General features: G+C 38.4%; 1 protein-coding gene across 2 annotated transcripts in view; it reads right to left on the bottom strand.

Moving 5' to 3' along the window:
* The window catches only part of LOC131067423 (uncharacterized), a 109,069-nt gene that overhangs the window by 59,609 nt on the left and 28,581 nt on the right, over positions 1-20,879 (bottom strand). For both annotated transcript variants that reach the window (XM_058002421.2, XM_058002422.2), the window contains exon 3: positions 9,004-9,071. In XM_058002421.2, coding sequence (XP_057858404.1) covers positions 9,004-9,071 — 68 coding nt within the window. The remainder of the gene's footprint in view (positions 1-9,003; positions 9,072-20,879) is intronic.

Below are 20,879 nucleotides of genomic sequence, written 5' to 3'. Positions count from 1 at the left end.
TAGGATAGAAGAATAGAAGCTTCAATAGCAATTAGAGTAGAGTAGGAAGAGAAGGCAAGAGATTGTTGCCTAAAATTGTAAATAAATTTCATTTTTTCATTGAGGTAATGGTGAAATGTGTCGTTTCTTGCAATACGCATGGTTTCTTGTTAGATCTTCATATTAGATGGTAGATAATTAAATTGAATGGAAAAAATTGTTGAATGTACTTGTGTGGAATCCTTTAGTCCATACCACTAGCCTCTTACTGATTGTGAGCGTGCCTTGTGTGGTCAACTGGATTGATATGAGCCTAACCTCGAATCATCCTACAGTCATTGTTTATGCATTAACTTGAATAGTGATCAATGTTTGGTGGTAATGGTTCGAAAATCTTTGAAACGTCCTTAGAAGATTGCACTGAGCTTGTGTCAAATTGTTCATTTTGTGGTGAGACTTCGCTCGGTAGGATTCCATCTAATCATTCACTCATCTTCCTGCATTCTTAGGATTAGAATAGAATCTCTCAACCCTTCGTCCTTTGCCATTTTTTCAATTCAAGTTAGCCTAGGACAAAGAGCATCGCCCAATTGAAATATCAGATGATCAAGTTCCAGCAAATCAAACATTCAGGCATTCAAATGTAAGTCCCCTTGTGATTCCATCATAATCACATCATACCACAAGAGCTTATCCACACGTAGAGAACCTACATATTAGAACCTTGGAGTTGCCTCGATTGATCCTTCGGCGAAATCTTCAGCAGTCGGTATGTTCAAGAGAGGATAAGGTACCTTTAGGTATTTTATTTTGTGTTCGCATGTGTATAAAAGACACATCAACAGCTACCCAAGAGGCTTCTGTCTTCAGACTTCAAAGATGAATACTGTGATTTGATATTTTTACTCAATCAAGTAATGAGAGCACCTCAAGGGGCATTGTTTGAGAACTGGATGTTCTATTTTATTGAAGATATATCAAGAGAAATAGTGATCAACTGGGTAAAAATAATAAGTGATAACCTCGACTTCCAATTGAGAGGTTTGGAGAAAATGCGAACATTCAACATGATCTCCTACCTTGTATACGCACTAGCCAGATTTGTTGTGTACAAGGGACTGATATGCAAAGGCGAAGTCGAGAATGGGCCAAGACAATATAGAGTTTATGAGTGCTATCCGCAACTCCATATGCACAAGATTGAGCATTAAAAAAGGGTGAACGATGCTTTCACCATGTACATCATGAGATTGCTGCAAGGTGGGATCCACAAATGGTTGTCCAAGGAGGCAACAAAACTTGTTGAGAAGTACGAATCGTGGTATATACAGTTTCCTACCTTCACATACATAAGGATTCAAGGATTTCAATCCAAAGGTCATACAGGGTCCCTAGGTATCTGACAAACAAGATGATCTTACTTGAGGTAGTGAGACAACTTTTGGAGTATGATTTCCTCCAAAAGGAGAAGTATAGAACATGGATAACTCTTCCAATTGCACTTGGAAAGACATTGGAGGTATGCCACAGCCCACACCATGGCCGCAACAAATTCAATCATTGAGAAACTAGAGTTCTATCACCTTGGAACCTATAAGAGCAGCAATCTATTCGATCCATTCCAAAAAATTGTAAAGATCAAGGGAGAAAAGTTTGTACACAAAATCGACATCGAGGACTACTAGGCTAATCTCATGGATGAGGTCGCAGGAAGGAAGAGGATGTGGTCTCATATGTCAATGGACTTCATAAGAATGTAATCTTTTCTCCATTCCAAATCATGTTCAAGATGATGGTGACCATGTCCATCCGCAATACATAAATGAGAAGGACAGTCCTATCTTGTCACCCAGTTGGACACAACCTGAGTTGGTGGATTTGAATGTGTTGATGAGAGAAGTGAATGATTACTCCAAGGAATGGGTGGACAAGTATATCAATGAATTAAGGAAGTAGGTCACCTTTACCTATGAGAAGATGAGAAATGAGGAGTCCTCCCTCAATGATGACAAAAAGACAATCAGTAATGTAAGGACACATGATGATGAAGAGAGTCAAGCTCCCAAGAGAAGGAAAGGTATGCTTAGAGAATCGCAAGTGAAAGGCAAGGAGATTGTTAGTCAAAAATCAAAACGGAAGAAACACAAGTCTAACACTCCTTTATCCGCCACGAGTTCCTCATCAGTGAGAGAAAATGATATAACAGAAAAAGGACAATGAGTCTAGACAGATTTCCGATACGGAAATCTGATCGGAGATTAATCAGGAGTTGCATGCTACAACACAATCGGCACCACAAGATGATGACAAAGAACAGCCAAGATCTCCTACAATCCAAATGGAGGTCAATTTGGGCAACAATATGATGGATTTGAGTCATTTGACTAAGGACAAGGATACAAATGATGATGTTATTTCAGCCTTGAGAGGACTTGATCGGGACATGAGCCTCGAAGATGGGATGGAAATTTCTACTATTCCCAATTGGTTGTTGTAGAGCATGGAGAAGAAGAAAATGATAGGGGTACAACCCATAGAAGATTTGATGATTTTTTAGCCAAGATAGACAAAGAAAAGGAGAAGAATAAGGCTAAGGTGTTCTCGAAGATTACTAGAGATGATGCAGATGTGCGTATTGCACAGGTGGCTGTCCGAATGGGTGATAAGACCAGAGATGCGGTCACTCCTATGGATTATCAAGTTACCACAACTAACCTTGGCCTACTACAAAGGAATAAGAGTTCTAGGAGCTGAATGACACTGCCAAGGCGATTGAGGCGCGATTAAATATAACTATTGAGAAGAAGGATATGCTTGAGTGAGAATAGGAAACTCGAGGAATACATTGAAGGGATGAACTCCCAAAGGCATGAGGATCCTATTTTTGTATCACCTATTGTTGTGGATCGTGGATTCCCCTTTGATTATGAGGTAGCAAGGAATGCACATCAGGAAGTTGGAAAATGGATTGAGGATATTTCAAATCAAGCGAATGATTTCCTAGCTAGGTTTGTCCAAGCATTTGAGAAGACGTCAATGCTCATATTCAGGATACAGTATATCGAAGGAGTTTGGGATGATTTCCAACCAGTATAGGAAAAGACAATTCCTCGCCTCAAAGTGTTGAAGCGAATCTCAATGCCTGTGTTGATCCAAGAGGGAGTTGTACATGCAAGTGATGTTTATGATTTCCAGGTATGGTATAGTTCTTTGGCAATGAGGAAATCCGCTTATGATCATGCAAGACAGGATTGCACGCAGATGGAAGGATTGATCCAAGACATTCAATCCAAGATCCTTACATCTATTGATGAATTATTGGGAATGGATGTTCATGCTTCCAATAGTTTACACTTAGAAGATCTGAAAGAAAAGATGAAGTTTATCTACTTCAATCAATTAGAATCTTTGAAGAAGAGTCAGATGGATGATTTGGTTTCTCTTGTGATTCACATCAACAATTTGTAGAAGTTTATGCTGAATTGGGACAGTGTCTTTAATACTTGCTCCAATGCCTTGGATGTAATTGATGTGCAACATGAAGCTTTACTCAGCATCACTGTGGAGGAACCCAATTCAGTCTTGGCCAGATTCATGGAGTATGCAGCTAGAGAGAGGGATGCAGGCCGAAATCTTCTAGAAGATTCCCTCCTTGATAACTAGATGTCATCCTATTGGACCTTCTTTTTTTCCACTTTTTGTGCAAACCCTAATTAGGGTTATTTTAGGGTTGTGTTGGCATGATCTTGGCCCTTGATTCTAAATGAATCTTGGCCATTCATTACATTTGAGACTCTATATAAACCCATTTGCCTCTCATTTGAAAGGAAGATATTGTTGAGAATTGACGCCTATATGCTGCAAATTTGAATACAATCATTGAAGTTTGGTGGTTTTGTTTAGATTTTGTATGCATTGGTGGTTCTCATTGCCTCCAAATTTAGATTAGAACTTCGATTAGAATTTTGTTTCAAGTATTTTAGATTGGATGAAAGAAGTGTTGAATGCATTTGAATGAAATTCGTATAATCTATACCACTAGGTTTCTTGCTGATTGTAAATTTGCCTTGTGTGGTCAACTGGAATTTGAATAGAACTTAACTTCAATTGTTGTTCGTCCATTGGTATGCATTGCCTTGATGGTAATAATTTGAACGTCTATAAATCTACCTTAGATGATTGCACTAAGCATGTGTTAAATTGTTCTTTGATGGTGAAACCTTGCCTAGTTGAATTTCATTGAATCATTCACTACGTCCTGCATTGTAGGTTTTAGATTAAAACTCCTAAACCCTCATCCCTTTTGCATTTATTTGAAAATCTTTGTCAGAATAGATCAAGAGCTACAATTGCAAAATCATAAATTATTGGCAAAACCTGTTCATGTCCATGATAATCATGAGTTTGATAAAGAACAATTGTGTAAGTCCCCAAGTGAAAACAACAAATCACATCAGCCATTGAGTTGCCCACATGTTAAGAACTGGCCATAGAAACCTTGGAATCATTTTAGTTGATCAGACATTTATCATCCGAGGTGATTTTGTTCAAGAGGGGGTAAAATACTTTGGTATTTTATTTTGTGTTCGAATGTGCATAAAACACACATCAACAGGTACATAACCTTTTTCACACCAACACCCCCCTAAAGTGCAACTTAAGGAGGAAAACAATACAAAAGATGGGTCTCAAAAAATAAGAACAAATGAGCTATCCATGTATAAATAATCTATCATAAATGGAGAAAAAGATCAAAAAACCCTATAAAAGAAAACTCCTCTCCAAAAAGAGAGAAAAACTGAAAAGTGAAGGAAGGAGGACTCATGAATACCCCCCACTTCACCCCAAGCATCAATCACAACTAAAGATAATGAGGCGATGCCAAAGGTTTAGTGAAGATGTTTGCAACCAACTACTTTGTAAGCAAGTACTTCAAACTAAAAACACCATCCTTGATGAGTTGCCTTGATAAAGTGCATGTGAATCTCAAAATGCTAGGTACACTAACACTCCACTAGGTTACAAGATATGTGAATAGAACTTTGATTGTCACACAACAAAGTAGTGGGATGATAAGAAGGAAAGCCAAATTCAGCCATCAACTAAAGATCCAAACAACATCCTAACTAGCCAAGACTACACCTCAATACTAAGTCTCTCTTGATTATAATGCAATAGTTGTTTGCTTCTTGCAAGACCATGAAATCAAACTACCACCAAGGCAAAAGGCAAAGCCATAAGTAGACTTCCAATCATTGACATCACCAGCCCAATTAGAATCAATGAAGCCTAGAATCTAAAAAGCTCCTGACGTGTAGTGAATGCCAATTGTGTAGCACCTTGGATGTACCTCACGTTACGTTTGGTTGCATTCCAATGAGTCTCATAAGGATCCTGACAAAAATGAGAGACAAGTCCAACCACAAAGGAAATATTAGGACAAATGTGGGTCAACTACAAAAGGCTGTCAACCAATTGTTGATACAAAGTAGCATCAATTGAAGGAGCGATACAACTAGTAGACAACACAACACTTGACTGAAAAGGAGTAGGGGCAAGCTTGCAATTGTTAGATTTAGCTGTGAAGCCACCCAAGATCAATATGACTGAAGGAAAGCAAGACAAGAATCTAGAAATGAACAAAACTCAACACTCTCCTAGCACTGAACTGGACTCATAATCTGAGCTAGTGTTCTTTTCTCAGTACTTAGCATAGGGAAAGGTGAGGACTTGTTTATATAGAAAAATATGGGCAAATAAAACCAAGAAGAATAATAACTCCTTGTAGCCCAAAATAGGAGGGAGTTTTACTTACTTGGTAAATGTCAAAAACATGGTTATGCCACCTCAAGTAAAGAGAAGAAATGGTTATAGGGAGGTGGCAAATAAATCCAAAAGAGGTTGTGACATTCAACCACCCAAATGTGGGTGTGAATGTAGTATTATGCCACATGTCCTCATACTAATCATTCTAATATAACTTAAGCAAGCTTAATAATGTGTGTAGGAAAAATAAATATTCCTTAACATAAGAGAAAATAAAAACCTACACTAACAGCAATTAGCCATGCCAAATCTTTGGAGGAAATCAAGAGCACGCTTCTACTGGAAGAGAGAAATCCCCTTATAAGACTGATGAACTTGAAGACCAAGGAAGTAATGCAAGGGACCAAGGTCGGTCATATCAAAATGCTCCACAAAGCTCGTTGAGTACTCTGAGTCATGGAAAGAGAGTTTTTTGTGAGAATCAAGTCATCCACATAGAGCACAAAAATCGGTAGATCCTACCCATGTCTCTAAGTATAAACTATCAGATCGGAATGGCATCATGTGAAATCGGAAGCAAGCAAGAAACTATTCATCTTCTCACACCAAACCCGAGGGGTATGATTGAGACCATAAAATGAATAGCAAAGCCTACAAACAAGTGAAGAGTCTTGCACAAAACAGAGTGGCTACTCCATATAGATCTTCTCTTGAAGAATATCATGCAAGAAAGCACTCTTCATGTCTGTTTAATACATTGACCATCCCTCAAATGCAACAATAGAAAGTAGAAGATGAATAGAATCCATCTTGGCAATAGGAGCAAAGGTCTTGGAGCCGTCAATACCCTCAACAAGACAGACCTTTGTACTCATCAATAGAACCATCTACTACAAATTTGGTAAAATATACCCACTCGCACGAACCAACTTTCTTCCCTTAGGAAGACAACAAGATCCCAAATATGATTCCTCGTCAAAGAGGAATACTCCTTAGCCATAGCAATATCCCACTCAAAAATACCTAAAGCATCTAAAAACATATGAGGATCACTAGTAATAGCGTGACTCAAAGGACTAATACCTAAAGTCTAGGAACAAGTGCAGCAAGCCAAACACTTAGGATATAGGTTAAATTGTATGACAAAACATGTAATGTCCCCAAATTAGGGTTTCCTTGCATGCAATTGGCTTTGACCTTGTCTTTGTCGGTGTTTGTCCTTGTCTTTGAGGATGTCTATCTTGTCAGAGAGGTAATTTGATGTTGTTCGTGAGTTCAATTTGTGTTTGGCTTATATTCCGTGGAGAGTCAAAATTCTTATTGCTCAATTAAGAACTAACTCTCATCAACTCCAATGCGAAACAAGGTGGTGGAAAAGGCTGAAAGAAACTTGGGAAGAAAGGGTGTATATTTCTTGCACTTCTAAAGCAGTTGAATCTAAAAGACACTTCATTTTGGAGTGTGATGCTTACTAAGACATCAGGAGTAATTATGTTAATATCTTGACAGCTGGTTCTTGATATAGCCTTTTTAGGGAGGGGCTTGTTGGAAAAATTGGTGGAGCTCATCATCATCTTGTATAGAAAAAAAACTAAATTGCAAAAGTCAAAGATGGCAAGGCTGAATGTCACATAGGCTATTTAATGTTTAGCCTTGTGGGCGTTAAAAAAATTTCTTTCTTTCTTTCTAAAAGGGATTTTTAATTCAGTTTGTTGTATGTGCACGTAAAAACTTGGAAGAAGAAAATTGCAGGGTTTTGCAAAAGCTCTTGGAAGACAAAAACCTTCATTGGGATCATCATCTCCAATGGTAAAATATCTCTCCAGGGTGATTTGCAGTTACTCTCATTCAGAGGATAAGCTTGGTATTTGATGACAGTAATTTTGTGAAGTGTTTTTGAGATTTTCAGTATGAATCAATGAAGATTTCTCAGTCCTTTTGATGCCAATTATTTCCAGTTCAATGTGTTGTCTTATAATAAGTGTTTGCAAAGTTTGGTTGTTGTGGATTCTTCCTACAAATTCTTCCTGGTCGAGCACCCATCAAATAAGGAAGAAAAAATCAACCCAAATGCTCGACTAGGAAAGTCTGAGGTGAATTTGGTGATGGGTCTTGTTTTAAACAGCTCTCCAGACCTAGGCTTTCAGATCTGAGCATCTATAAAGGGTTTAAATTGCAACATTTATTTTTTAAAAGGGAAAATCGCCCCTTGCAGGTGCGCTATACTCCTGCTCATTTGAGGTTTAGAAATCTGAGTTCAAAGTTGATGTCAAAAGATTGGTAATTATCTGTTGTTAGGATTGAAGGATTTTCTAAAGATTTCAACCAAAATATGTCTAGTCACCCTTGAAGTGTGCACAGAACTATCACCCATCAGGGTCGATTTAACATTGCTGTTCATTCAAAGGAGTTTTGGGCAGAAATTAGAGTGATAGTTGATCCATTGTAATCAGACTTGCAAGTATTTTTTGGAAGCTGTGAATAAGGTATTTTCAATCTTTGGAAATTTGGTTGAATGTTTATTCTTTCAATTTGCAATCTATGAGTTTTGTTGTTTTTGGCTTCATGCATTCTGAAATGGCACAAGGAATGAATGTAAACCTCTTTTTTCAAAAAGCAATAACTTACTCAAATAGTTGGCAAGAAAACACCTTCATATTGGCAAACAAATTAGAAAAAATATTGGGGTTACACATTACAAAACATTTATAGCAAGTCCATTAAGAAAAAAGTCATATTCATTCAAGAAAGTGCAACACTCCTTAACTAGCACTTTTCATCTAAAAATTGTCAATTAATTTGTTTAAAGTGATCATCGAAGCTTAAATTTCCTGTTTTGACATTTAAAACATACAAGCAAGTAATTCAAAGTTAGAACTGTAAAAACAACTCATTTACGTAAGTATTGCATTAAGAGATGCGAAAAATAATCTTACCATCAATCAATAACTCTTTATTAATGCCATGACTATTACATGAAGCTTCATAGTATAGCACAATATCATTTAAGAAATTTTAAGGAAAACTAAAAAATCATACATTTATTTTTACTAGCCAACAGTAGTAATAAACCTTTCAATGGAATAATTGAAACCAAAGGCTCTAATCACTTGAATATCCAATACTCCAAACTGGGATTTGAATATTCTGAAAGAGATTGTTAGAAAAAATATTGTCTCCCAAATGGATTTGAGTAATTAGCTTTCATTGGTAAAGCCCAACGTGATACGAGTACAAAAGAAAATGTGATGTACATACTCATCAGAACGTTCAAAGCCTTCTTTCTTGAAAGGAAACTGCTCTGGCCAATCTACATTCTTTAATACCTGTTATAACATGACACCATTTCTTATTTGATACCAAGTAACACAATCTAAAATAGTTGAAATTTTATCTGCATTTATCCATAGTTCCATGGTCAATAATAATCAAACCAATATTGAGATTAGCATACAACTTAGAGACACATTAAAAAACTTAAGAGGTACCATATATAAAACACATGCATCATAGAGAGACATTTTAGAAACCTTTAAATAAGTGCTAGCACTAAGTGAACAGTCACCAGCATGGAGTATTGTGAGACAATACAAAACTTAGATCCAAGAACATCTAACTTCCCAGAAACATTCCAAACACTTGTGTGTCTATAAGGACTAGAACCTATATTCAATATTCTCTGATCCCAAATATCCAACAATCCATGAAGGCATATCCTTAGCTTTTAAAGTAGAAAACTCCAAGCGAAGCTTCAAACCTCAACACATGAATTTATATAATCATTACAACCAGAAGAACTTCCAAAATCCTTCAACAATGAAAAAATAACAATAACGTTAACAGAAAAAAGAAACCTCAATAAACCAATAGAAGATCACAGTTTATCCACAGTAGATATGATTTTCTACTCCTTGAGCTCTCTTAAATCTTGAATATGGATCATAAAGTGAGATCCGAATGTAATGTCCCCTTCTCATTGATGCTCTTTCAGTGGTCCATTAGCCTATTCCTGAGACCCGTAGGCTAGGTGGAATGAAGAATGAGGGTCTGGCATTGATGAAACAAGAACTTATTATTTTTAGTAAGTCAGGGAATGACCATTCTGGTGTTACTGTCCTACTAAGTTCTCCATGTTTTGCCTCTAGACGCGATGATCATGCTTTTCTGAGCATTAATTCTTGACTTACTATTTTTAGTAAGTGGCAGTGTGGCACAATTCTATTTTTGGCAGTAGACAGGGTTCTGATTCTGCAGGAGTTTGGTGGTTGTCCCAACTCAGTTTCATCCTAGCAGTGTTAATAATCAGTACCAAAGCCATATGCGAAATAATTGAATATTAATTCCTTATCCTAAGGTTAATATTTAATCAATTTGATTATTGACGACTGATTTATTATAACTTGGGATTAATGCCTATTTTTCCTAAGTTCTTGGCAAATTCATTTTTATTAGAGAGAGATCGAAATATTGAGGAAGATGGTATATTTCTTATAACTTATCTCTAATTTCGCCAAAAGTGGTTAACGTGGGTCCAAGTCTTGGGCGTGAGGTTTGACCTTGCATTGGGCGCTACACTGGGTCCACATGAAGATGAAATGTGATGCAAATGGGAAGTGGAATTTGCATTTGAATTTGAATGGTGAGAAGTTATAAATAAGAGCCTTGGGCTCTCATTTGGGATATCTTGAAAATTTGTAAGGTTATGCTGCCGGTTTGGCGACAGAACTTGAGGCTTCGGAGTGCGTCTCCCTAGTGCTACCTGGTTTCGTACTTGAAATACAGTACCTAGCTGTGCATTGTATTCTTCTACATTCTCAGAGTTTGCCATAGACATTTTGGTGTTGAAGTGATTATGGAAACTTGCTGTTTTTGCCTGTGGCTGAAGCACATTTTTGCTCACACCTCTCTGCTGGAGCGACTGACAGTTATGGGTATCAGCCCTATCTTCCTTCCCAGCACTAGCGATAAACTTTGTAAGTTTATAGCATGTTTGTTTAAGTTTTGAATTTATTATGCCAAATCGAAATTCCTAGGCTAGGCGTGGGTTTTCTGCCTTGCATTGGGATGCGTGCAAATTAAATAAGGGTTTATTTGGGGTGTTGTTTTGATTGGTTGCCATTGCATATGATGTACGGTGGGTTTGGGACTAGTTTGAGCTGATTTGGATGTAAAATGAGGGAGTTATGAGTATTTTGGCATTTCTCTAGGCTGCTGGTCTGTACTTTCAGCCTGCAGATTGGTTGTAGAAATTTATATCTTTATTGTAGAAATCTGCATTACTCTCCTTCTATCATCTCTATTATTGTAAGGTTAGGTAGTAGTACTACTAACCAGTTCTATCTTTGTAATTCTCATCCCGCTGAATAAGTGGAAGAGGTTGGCTTGCCGCCTGATATGCAACAAATTTGTAATTTTCAGTCCTCCCGCTGAATAAGAGGTCAAGTGATAAGTTAATGCTATGGTCCTCCCGCTGAAATATGCGGTGGAGTGATTGTTTAATGTAATGTCCTCCCACTGAAATGTGCGGTAGAGTGATTGTTTAATGTAATGTCCTCCCACTGAAATACGCGGTAGAGTGATTGTACTTCAATTCCTTGTGGTTTCTCCTTGGTCGGTTTACCGCCAAGAGTTTGGTTTCTATCCTGCTGGATAAGCAGAAGGGGCTGGCTTGCCGCCCATGCATTGTAATTTTCAGTTTGATTATTGCTGCTGACGATCCCCGGAACACCGTATGCGCTCACCCTCCCAGTCTGGGCTCTCGGTGAACAAAAGGTGGAAGGGTTCCCTTTCAGTTGTTTTGGTTTATTCCTCTAACCTTAACAGGTTAATTGTTGTGGATGAATTGTTATTGGTCTAAAAAATCAAAAAAAAAATTAGTGGGATATTACACCGAAACATTGACGCAAAAAAACACACAATCAAATCTAGAAACAACAGCAAGAAACAGTAAGGATTGTGGAAAATTGATATCCTTATCTTGATCGTTAAGACCTTATTCTTAAGATGTTTCAACGTTTCTCTGCTTCTATTAGTGTGAATCATGCAGTAAATGTTGTGACTTCTATGCAAATAATTATGGCTTTGGCATTGAATGAAAGTGATGATATTTCCCAGCAATTTATTTTCCATTTTATTGGCTGGTATGAGGCAAGAGCAAAATACTTCTCCAGCTGCACATTTGTTAATTAAAAATCTTGTTAAACTATGTAAGAAAAATTGAGACCCTTTTTGACAATAAAGCATGAAGAAGAGAAGTCAACATCAGAAATTTTCGATGTTGATGAAGAACCTGAAATTGAAAAAGAACACCTAGAAGAAATTGTTTAAAATAACTCTATGGGAATGTATATTTTAGAAGAAAATGTTGATATTTGCATTGACTCTAATGGAAACACAATAGCATTGCTTAAATCTGGATTTCACAAGACTGACTAGAAGGAACAGTTATTTGAAATAGAAAAGAATGAAGTGCGAGTTTTAACTAAGTTAAATAGCACAAAAAGTCTCATTGAAGGTGTGGACTTTATCCACGCCCAGTTTTGAAAAGGTTGGCTCGTGCCCGCCATGCGTTGGCACGGCGCACATTCCTAGGGCCCCTTTCTTTGCCTTGTTGATAAGTCACGCGCTCCCGACGCGTGGCGTTTTGTTTTACAAACCTGAAGGGGTTGGGCCCATGGTTTTCCAAGAAGGACATCGTGATACATGGCAGCTCCCCAGGAGGTCATGAGATCGCAGTTTGCAGAGCCCAATCCTCTTTCCCTCCTGTTGCCACGTGTCTTCTGTAGCAGTGGTCCAAAGGGTTTCGCGTTTTTAGTTGGCAGGGGCTGTTTTGCATTTAGCTACTAACTGTTTTTTGGGAACTGTACTCTGGATATTTTTAAAGGGGGCCGTTTCAGAAGAACCATCGGGGAATCCTTTTTGATCTGAATAACTAAACAACGGATGCAGTTTCGCTAGAAGCCGAGAGCAGTTTCATTTGCAGATTTTTGATGTTGCCACGAACGCGAAGGAAGTGCCAGGGACACCTTTTGGAGATGTTTTTATGTTTTTCTCAGCTCTAGGTTGTTAGGCCCTGGTTTATAAGAAGGGCAATTTTTGTCTTGCAAAGGGTTCGGAACTTTTATTTTAAAAGATATAGACAAGTATTCCAGATAGGAATTGAACCTTTAATCTGTGATTGTATTTTTGAAGAGGGGATAATCAAACTGTGCCTGCGGCCTCTATGATTACTGTTTTTCAATGTGCATTAATAGTTTTTTGTTCATCTTTGAAATTCTGACATAACTTTCGAAATATATGCTTAATACTCTGCTGATTAAACTATCTTTTAGCATTTGTTATCTAGTGGATGCATGGTATATATTGCTTTATGCTAAAAGGATCCTTGATTATATCTTGATCAGTGTTCTGGGCATGTAGATTGTTGAATGGGCCTCAGAATGACATGTATGTGAAGTTCTTTGTGCTCCTTAGTGCATTAAAATCAATTTCGTGCATCGCTTTAAAGTAGATTTGCTTTTATGTTTCTTTATTCCCCTTTTCTCCCCCCAATGAACGAAGAGGTAACTCAGTGACTTCTAAAACCCCAGAGGTAACTCAGTGAATACGCGCAGGTCCCCATCACTGAGTTTACCAGAAGGCTGTTTTCTTGGGAGCAATTCTAACGATCAATAGTTCTTTTTCTGACATGCCAGGTGGGACCTTATGTGCTTATTTAAGAAAGGGTGTATGAGCCATAGACCTATTACTAGAAGCCAAACTGCATTGGATCCAAGCTTATTACTACCACTCCTAGTAGCTGTCCAAACAGCAGTACAAGGAGGAACACAAAACTGTAATATCCCTTGGTCAAAATAGTGTGGTTATGGTGAATTTCAACCCAAGGAATATTGTCAAACAAATGTCCTTCAAGGTTTTAAACTGCTGTTCTGAGTTTTCAGTTTGTTATAAAGGTTATCAGCCACATGAATCTTCGATGAGAACAACTATTAATGTCATAAATAACCTCTGAAATAAATGTGAGGAACAAATGTAGACTATAGACAGCAATCTATGTCAAGTGGAGCATCAAAAACAAGTCAACAATAGATTGACATTTTTGTCAAATAGATTTACCTCAAGAAACTTGATTTAAACAAAGTGCAGCCAAAAACCCCTTTCAAATCTTATTATAAACAGTGCAAAATGCAATCATAGCATCAATACATGGGCTGATACAGAGAACTATACCATTGATTTTTCTGAAGACATAGGGCATTCATTAAACTGAAGCATTCAACTCAAAGTTACAACGAAAGAAGTTGCTCCAGAACCTGATTTGCATTCGCTTGATTGAGGAAATGAAGATCAATCAACATCTGCCATTATGGAAGCTCCAACGTGCATTTTTGAGCTATGTCATAAGCCGCCATTACTGCTGCAAGTGCAGATCTGAGAACATAATGTAATCTGCATTCAAGTGCCTCAAAACTCCTTCCAAATGACTCGGTTCCAAATAGAAGGACAGCGCCTTAACTCCCCATATGATTTTAAGCAATTATGAGCATTGAATGATGGAAATCGATGGAGTTCAGGGAGGACGGACCTGTCAGCTTCGGCTTCTCCAATGTAATTAAATGGACACCCCAAACACTCAATAAATTGCCTCAAAAACATCGCCTCATCCTCTAATAAATTTTGGAATCTTTATTTGTGAAAATCGATGCATGTGGGGGAAGATATGAATCAAAAAAGCGTTTAGGACAGACAGGTGCAATTCTGATCTAAGTTCGATTTGGGCTCGAACTGTCATGAAATCACCACCAAATATGTTCCCTAAAAGATCGCCATGTCTCCCAATGAAGTTTGGTACCAATAGAACTCAAAATCGATGCACTTATGATGAGACCCGCCTGGCGGCCCAGACACCTGCATCTCACCCTTCGACTTCAGGGACGCTTCCTCAGCCTCCTCCTTGACTTCCACTTGGTTGTGTATTTATATTACATTGTCTCCATTTTGTTGTTAGTCGTCGGAGACGACTTCTTTTTTGGGGGGGATGATGTTATCGGGAAAAAGTGTATAGTTAATAATGTTAATTATCAATAGTTAGTTAGCCGACGGGTAGGTAGTTGGAGTCGCGACGGTTGGGTCGCACCCCTTCGGCAGCCATATATTGTACCACCTTCGGGTGTTGAGACATGTAATGTTAGCCGTGTCAGATGTAATGTATTGTTAACGACGGATATAATATGAACATCCTTTGACATTAATGGAAAGCTTATGCTGGTACTTCTTTTATATTTGCATTGTACATTGCTGTTCAGTTTCTGTATTCTTCCTGTTTACCCAGTGAGGTAAACACTATCGCTGTCTACTCTTGCTCAAGAATATGCATTCAACCAAATGATCTCTCCAAATCTGAAAATCTGAAATACAACTGAGATCTGCAGCAAATTCTCCTTATGATCCATATCAGAAGCTAAGTGCTCCTCACTCTCAAGAAGAAGCTAGGGTTTCGTCCAACCCTTCCTCAATTTGCTGAAGGTTTGCGTCCTCAGACATTCAACTAATGCCACCATGCATCAGTTCTTCAATTTCAAATCCAAATCTCCCAATCGCCCTAATCAATCATCACCCCCTTCTATTTATCCTTTTCACAACCCATCATGAGATTCTTTCTAGAAGAGGGTAGGTACACATTATTATTATTATTTAAGTGACTTTATAATTTAATATTTTATTTTAAGTCACTTTTTAATTTTTAATTTATTTAATGACTATAAGAAATTAATTTAATTAATTTCTCCTTATACCTCCTTTTAGCCAAAAGGCTAAAATCGGGGACATTACAATCCGCCCCTCTGAAATTGCTTGTCCCCAAGCAATCACTGCTGCTCAACCAAACATCCTGTAGAATAACACCACCTGGATCCCAAATGAAAAACTATGTAATGTCCTTGTCAACATGCCAAAGCTCTTGTAACGCCAACTGTATTTGCTGAATCAGTTTGATCATCTCATCACATGCCATAGGAATATAAGCCTCGGCCCTGACAATACTCGAATCCCAAACCAATCTATCAATCCATTGTAAATCAAAGGAATCCATCTCATACTCATTCCACATCAAATAGGTATGCTCCCGCACACCTTCGTGCCACTGGATAGCTGATGTAGACCATGCCAAATCTGAAAGCACACGGGAAAACAAAACATGACAGCCACTAAACCATGCAGAATCAAGGAAAATTAAATCACCAATCAACAAGTAGATAGCTGCCATCTCATATGAATCCAAAGAGGGATACAACTCTTGAATAGCTGATCCACTATAAGTGTCATCACAAAAATCATCACCTTCAAAATTAATCAAGCTTTGTCTATCCTGAACGTGTTGAAGATGGAGCTTGTTTTGTTGAGCTAACAACTTGGCTTGTTTTGCCCTTTCTAGCCATCCATCAATCAACCTTTGGGACTGCTCCATATCAGCCGCTCCAAAGTGCCTGAAATGAGATGCATCTTCAAAATCTTTATGTCCTCTACTTGCATCATGTGTACTAACCATAGTACTTCCTTTTCCACAATCAAAGGTTGCCATATTATGAGAAAGTGAAGACATACCACCACATTGTGTACTGCATTCACCCTTTCCAAGTACCTCTTCAATGCAAGCTTCATCCTCTTTACTTGTAGATTCATTTTCATCAATTCTTCCACGTGTAAGGTCTGCAACTTCGTGAGAAGTATAGAACATAATGCTGCTGTCCTCAAACAAATCCATGATGATATCATGCCATTGCAAAGTGTCTCCTCCATCAGTTGTAGTCAAAACTCTAGTGGCTGCTCCACTAAGAAGAGGGTCAACATCTACCCAAGTCTGATATAAAAAATCAGAATGCTTATGATTTAACTTCATCCCTCCAAGCTCATTTTTAACTCCCAATTCTTGAGTATCATCTATAGATGATTCCAAGGTATCATCATTCTCATGATGAAGTGAAGATGTGTCTGCTGTCATCAGCATACCTGTCATTTTCTTCAAGCTTCACAAGTGCATCTCTATTGGAATTTTCACCCTCAACACTAGCATTTGGTGAGCTAACACTTGGTGACTTGTCTTCACAAGTTCCTCCATGTATATGAGTAGCAATCTCATAAGAATGAGGAAGTAAACAGCTGCTGTCCAAAATCAGAATTTTACCCTTCTCCTCTTTGCTTCCTTTGGAAGATTCATCATTAATTGACGTCATACAAGTAGCTGCTATTACCTCGTTATTTTCAGACATTTCCCCATTAGTTGAAGACACATGAACTTCATTCTCTTTAACCATCCTCTCATCCATACATTTGTGATTCAACTCCCACGGACCTCTACAAGAGAAGCACAGACCTTTTCTTCTCATTCCATTCCTGCTTATACTATGCTCATGTATAAATGCTTTCCCATGATCACTTGTAGGTTGAGAAATTTCCTCCCTTTCCGATTTCCCAAACCTTCTCAGAAATCCATGTTTTGTTTCCGGATCATTCATCAAAGCTTGCAAGTTTCTTATCAAATCAATAGTGGTTTTGTCGAAATCCATCTTCTCTCTGTACCTCCCCAACAGGATGGCAGGAAACCGCTCTGATACCACTGTAATATCCTTCAGTCAAAATAGTGTGGTTATGGTGAATTTCAACCCAAGGAATATTGTCAAACAAATGTCCTTCAAGGTCTTAAACTGCTGTTCTGAGTTTTCAGTTTGTTATAAAGGTTATCAGCCACATGAATCTTCAATGAGAACAACTATTAATGTCATAAATAACATGTGAAATAAATGTGAGGACCAAATGTAGACTATAGACAGCAATCTATGTCAAGTGGAGCATCAAAAACAAGTCAACAATAGATTGACATTTTTGTCAAATAGATTTCAAGCAACCTCAAGAAACTTGATTTAAACAAACTACAGCCAAAAACCCCTTTCAAATCTTATTATAAACCAGTGCAAAATGCAATCATAGCATCAATACATGGGCTGATACAAAGAACTATACCACTGATTTTTTTGAAGATTTTTCTTATGACTTTAGAAGGAAATTAATTTAATTAATTCCTGTACCAATGGCAGCACAGCCTCAAAAGAATTTTGTCACTTGGAATAGTGGCAGTCCTCTTATTGCACCTATTCCTCCCGCTCAGTGGGATGTCATTCCAACTTTTACATTAAAAGCATTGCCAAAATTCATCGGAGAGGACTCTAAAACTCCAGGGGAACATTTGCAGGATGTAGCCGACATATGCACTATACATAATGTCACACAACAAAATGTGGCATTGAGATTACTCGTAGCTTCTTTTAAGGGAAAATCCCAAGATTGGTATAGATCTCTCACGCCAAATTCAATGCAAGAAGCTGAAATTGCTCCAAACCACACTCTCTTTTCATGGATGGAAGATGAAGAGACAATACTCACAAACGATGCTCCCGCATCATCTTCAAAAATGCCTCAAGTGCAGTCCGATTATAACCTCCACTCAAAACGTCGGTTCACAGGAGAACCTGTGGTACATCAGCCAAAAGCAAGTATGGAGAGATCTGAAGAGTAGCCTATGATGGTCTCTAATTTCCAGAGACCCAAAGATTTCATACCGTACAAGGCTAAAGAAGCAAAAGCTCTTGTACCTACAATTCTCGATGTAGTAGAACAATTGAAGAGAGCTCCTGCAAACGTGTCTCTATGGGATATTCTTGCTATCTTGGAGCAGAAAAATCGCTTACAAAAAGCGCTTGGTGAAACAAAAAAGCCTTCAGCCAGCTCTGTGCGTAAAAAAGATAAAGGTCCTAAGTTGGGAGACCAACCACGAATATCTGCAGTGCTTACCAATGAAAGCTCAGACGCCCATGCCAACATAAGGGAAGGTAAGTCGAAACCCAATCCATTCTTGGTGACTCTTATTGTTGGGGATAAGTTACTCCATAACTCTATGATTGATTCCGGTGCTAGCACCACTATGATGCCCAAAGAAATAGCAGAGATTTTGAAGTTAGAATATGAGCCCGTGAATAGAGGAGTCATGTAGTTAGATGGTATCAGAGTCCAGACTGTGGGTATTATAAAAAGTCTCCCACTCACTTTATTCGATTGTCCTAGTATCACTGTAGCTCAAGAGGGTAGCGATCACCGATATTCCCCCTGTTTTCGGCCTTTGCTTGTGCAGAGACTTTACCACAAAAGTGGTGGGATATCTCTCTTTAGATTGGTCTCACCTTATCATTAGAACCAAACATGGGGCCAAGTTGAAGATATTGTCCGAGCCTTTGCATGTTGAGCATGTAGCTGACGACACCATGATCAATTTTGAAGCTACCCATACATCCATTTCAGGAGGTGAAATGAAGTACGTAGAACTATCAGAAGATGAAGAAATAACTGAAGACTGGTCTCCAAAGCAAGAAGTTTTCCTCAATGAATTCATAGATGCAAACCCATATGGGAATTATCATGCCACTCAGATTGGAACATATGTGATCTTTGATGAAGATCAGATTATTCCTAAAGTGTCAAAAGATCCACAAGATACGGAAAAGCAAAAGGAAGAACTGACTTTTAAGCTTTGGACCTTGCACTTCGATGGTGCAAGAAGCAAAACCAAGTTCGAGGTGGGCATTTGCCTAATATCCCCTTCCAGAGAGCAGATTATGAGGTTCTTTCCACCTCCAATTTGCCTGTTCTAACAAAGAAGCAGAATATGAAGGCTTAGTACATGGTTTGAGTCTTGCAGAACGTCTCGGAGTCAAACAACTAAGAGTTTTGGGAGATTCCAAGCTAGTGGTGCAACAAGTCCAGGGAATATTGGCTGCAAAGCATGTCTACATGCGTTCATACCTCCATCAAGTTTGGGATCTGATCGAGAGCTTCGACGCTTTCAATATTCAAAGAATTCCTCGGAGGAAGGATGAAGTTGTTGATCGTATGGCCTCAATAGGATCTCAGTTTGATCCGGCCTCTGAGTTGCTAGAGGATAAACACTCAGTTCGGGTGATCGTCAGACCAGCTATACCAGATAATGACACACACTGGCAAGTCTTCAAAAATGATGGACACGTAGCCATGTTCATACAATAGTCTGGTGAATTTGCAGATCAATTACAGCCCAAGGTCACCGAGGCATATGGCGATCAAGTGATCCAGCTAAAATCAAATAAACTCCCGAAAGGTTTGATCACTTTGGAAAACCTTTTTGATTACGAGGATGCAACAAATGACAAAAGTAAATTCACCATAGATAAGGGAGATTATACCGAAATGCAAGTCGAAGATGGGCAGAAGCTCAAGGTGGGAAAAAATGTATCTCAACATGATAAGGACAGGTTGATTCATTTCTGCGATGAATATATAGGAGTGATTGCATGGTCGTATGACGAGCTCAAAGGCTACAATCCAAAGGTAATACAACACACCATTGAGCTAACTGAAGGGGCAAAACCCATTTGGCAAAAGCAACGTATTGTGACGTTTTCACACATTGCCCCATTGCAAATGGGGACCCCCTACTTTTTAGGCCCTCCCAGTCTTTTGGCTTGCGTTTTGGGGTCTTTTCACAACAGTCTTGTCAGTCTCTCTACTTTGCAAGTGTTTGGGGGTCATATTGATTAAATCTGCCTTTTGTTTGGGTGAATTTGATGAAGTCTAGGACTCGTTTTGTTAATTTTAGGGTTTTTGCCTTCAGTCCTAGATTTTAGGCGTTCCTGTTAAGGTTTTGGGAAAACTGAACATACAACTAGAATCAAGACCCTTCAAGGAACCTCCTAGTAAAATTTGAGCCCAAACGGAGCAACTTTCTATTTTTAGAAAGTCCCTATTTTTTAAGGATTTTTCCGAGTCCCAGAATGTCGTCATTTTGCCAAAAATCAAACTTACAATTTTTAGTAATTTCTGTTTTTAGTAAGTTTCTATTTATAGTAAGTCATTCCTGCACCCTGTCTAGGGATCTAAAGCTGACACCTTGAAGGTTTCTATTTTTGGAAAGTCGGTACTGGCAGGGTCAGTTAAACAAGGCGACGAGGATCACGCGTTTGCAGATATTTCTAATTCCGGAGAATCAGATAGCAGACAGAGAAAGCCAGAAATTGATCAAGTGCTGGAAGCCTATGCCTAAAATGGAAAGC

Source organism: Cryptomeria japonica, chromosome 9 (assembly GCF_030272615.1).
Source record: "Cryptomeria japonica chromosome 9, Sugi_1.0, whole genome shotgun sequence".
NCBI lineage: Eukaryota > Viridiplantae > Streptophyta > Pinopsida > Cupressales > Cupressaceae > Cryptomeria > Cryptomeria japonica.
This window is presented reverse-complemented; position numbering and strand designations above follow the sequence as displayed.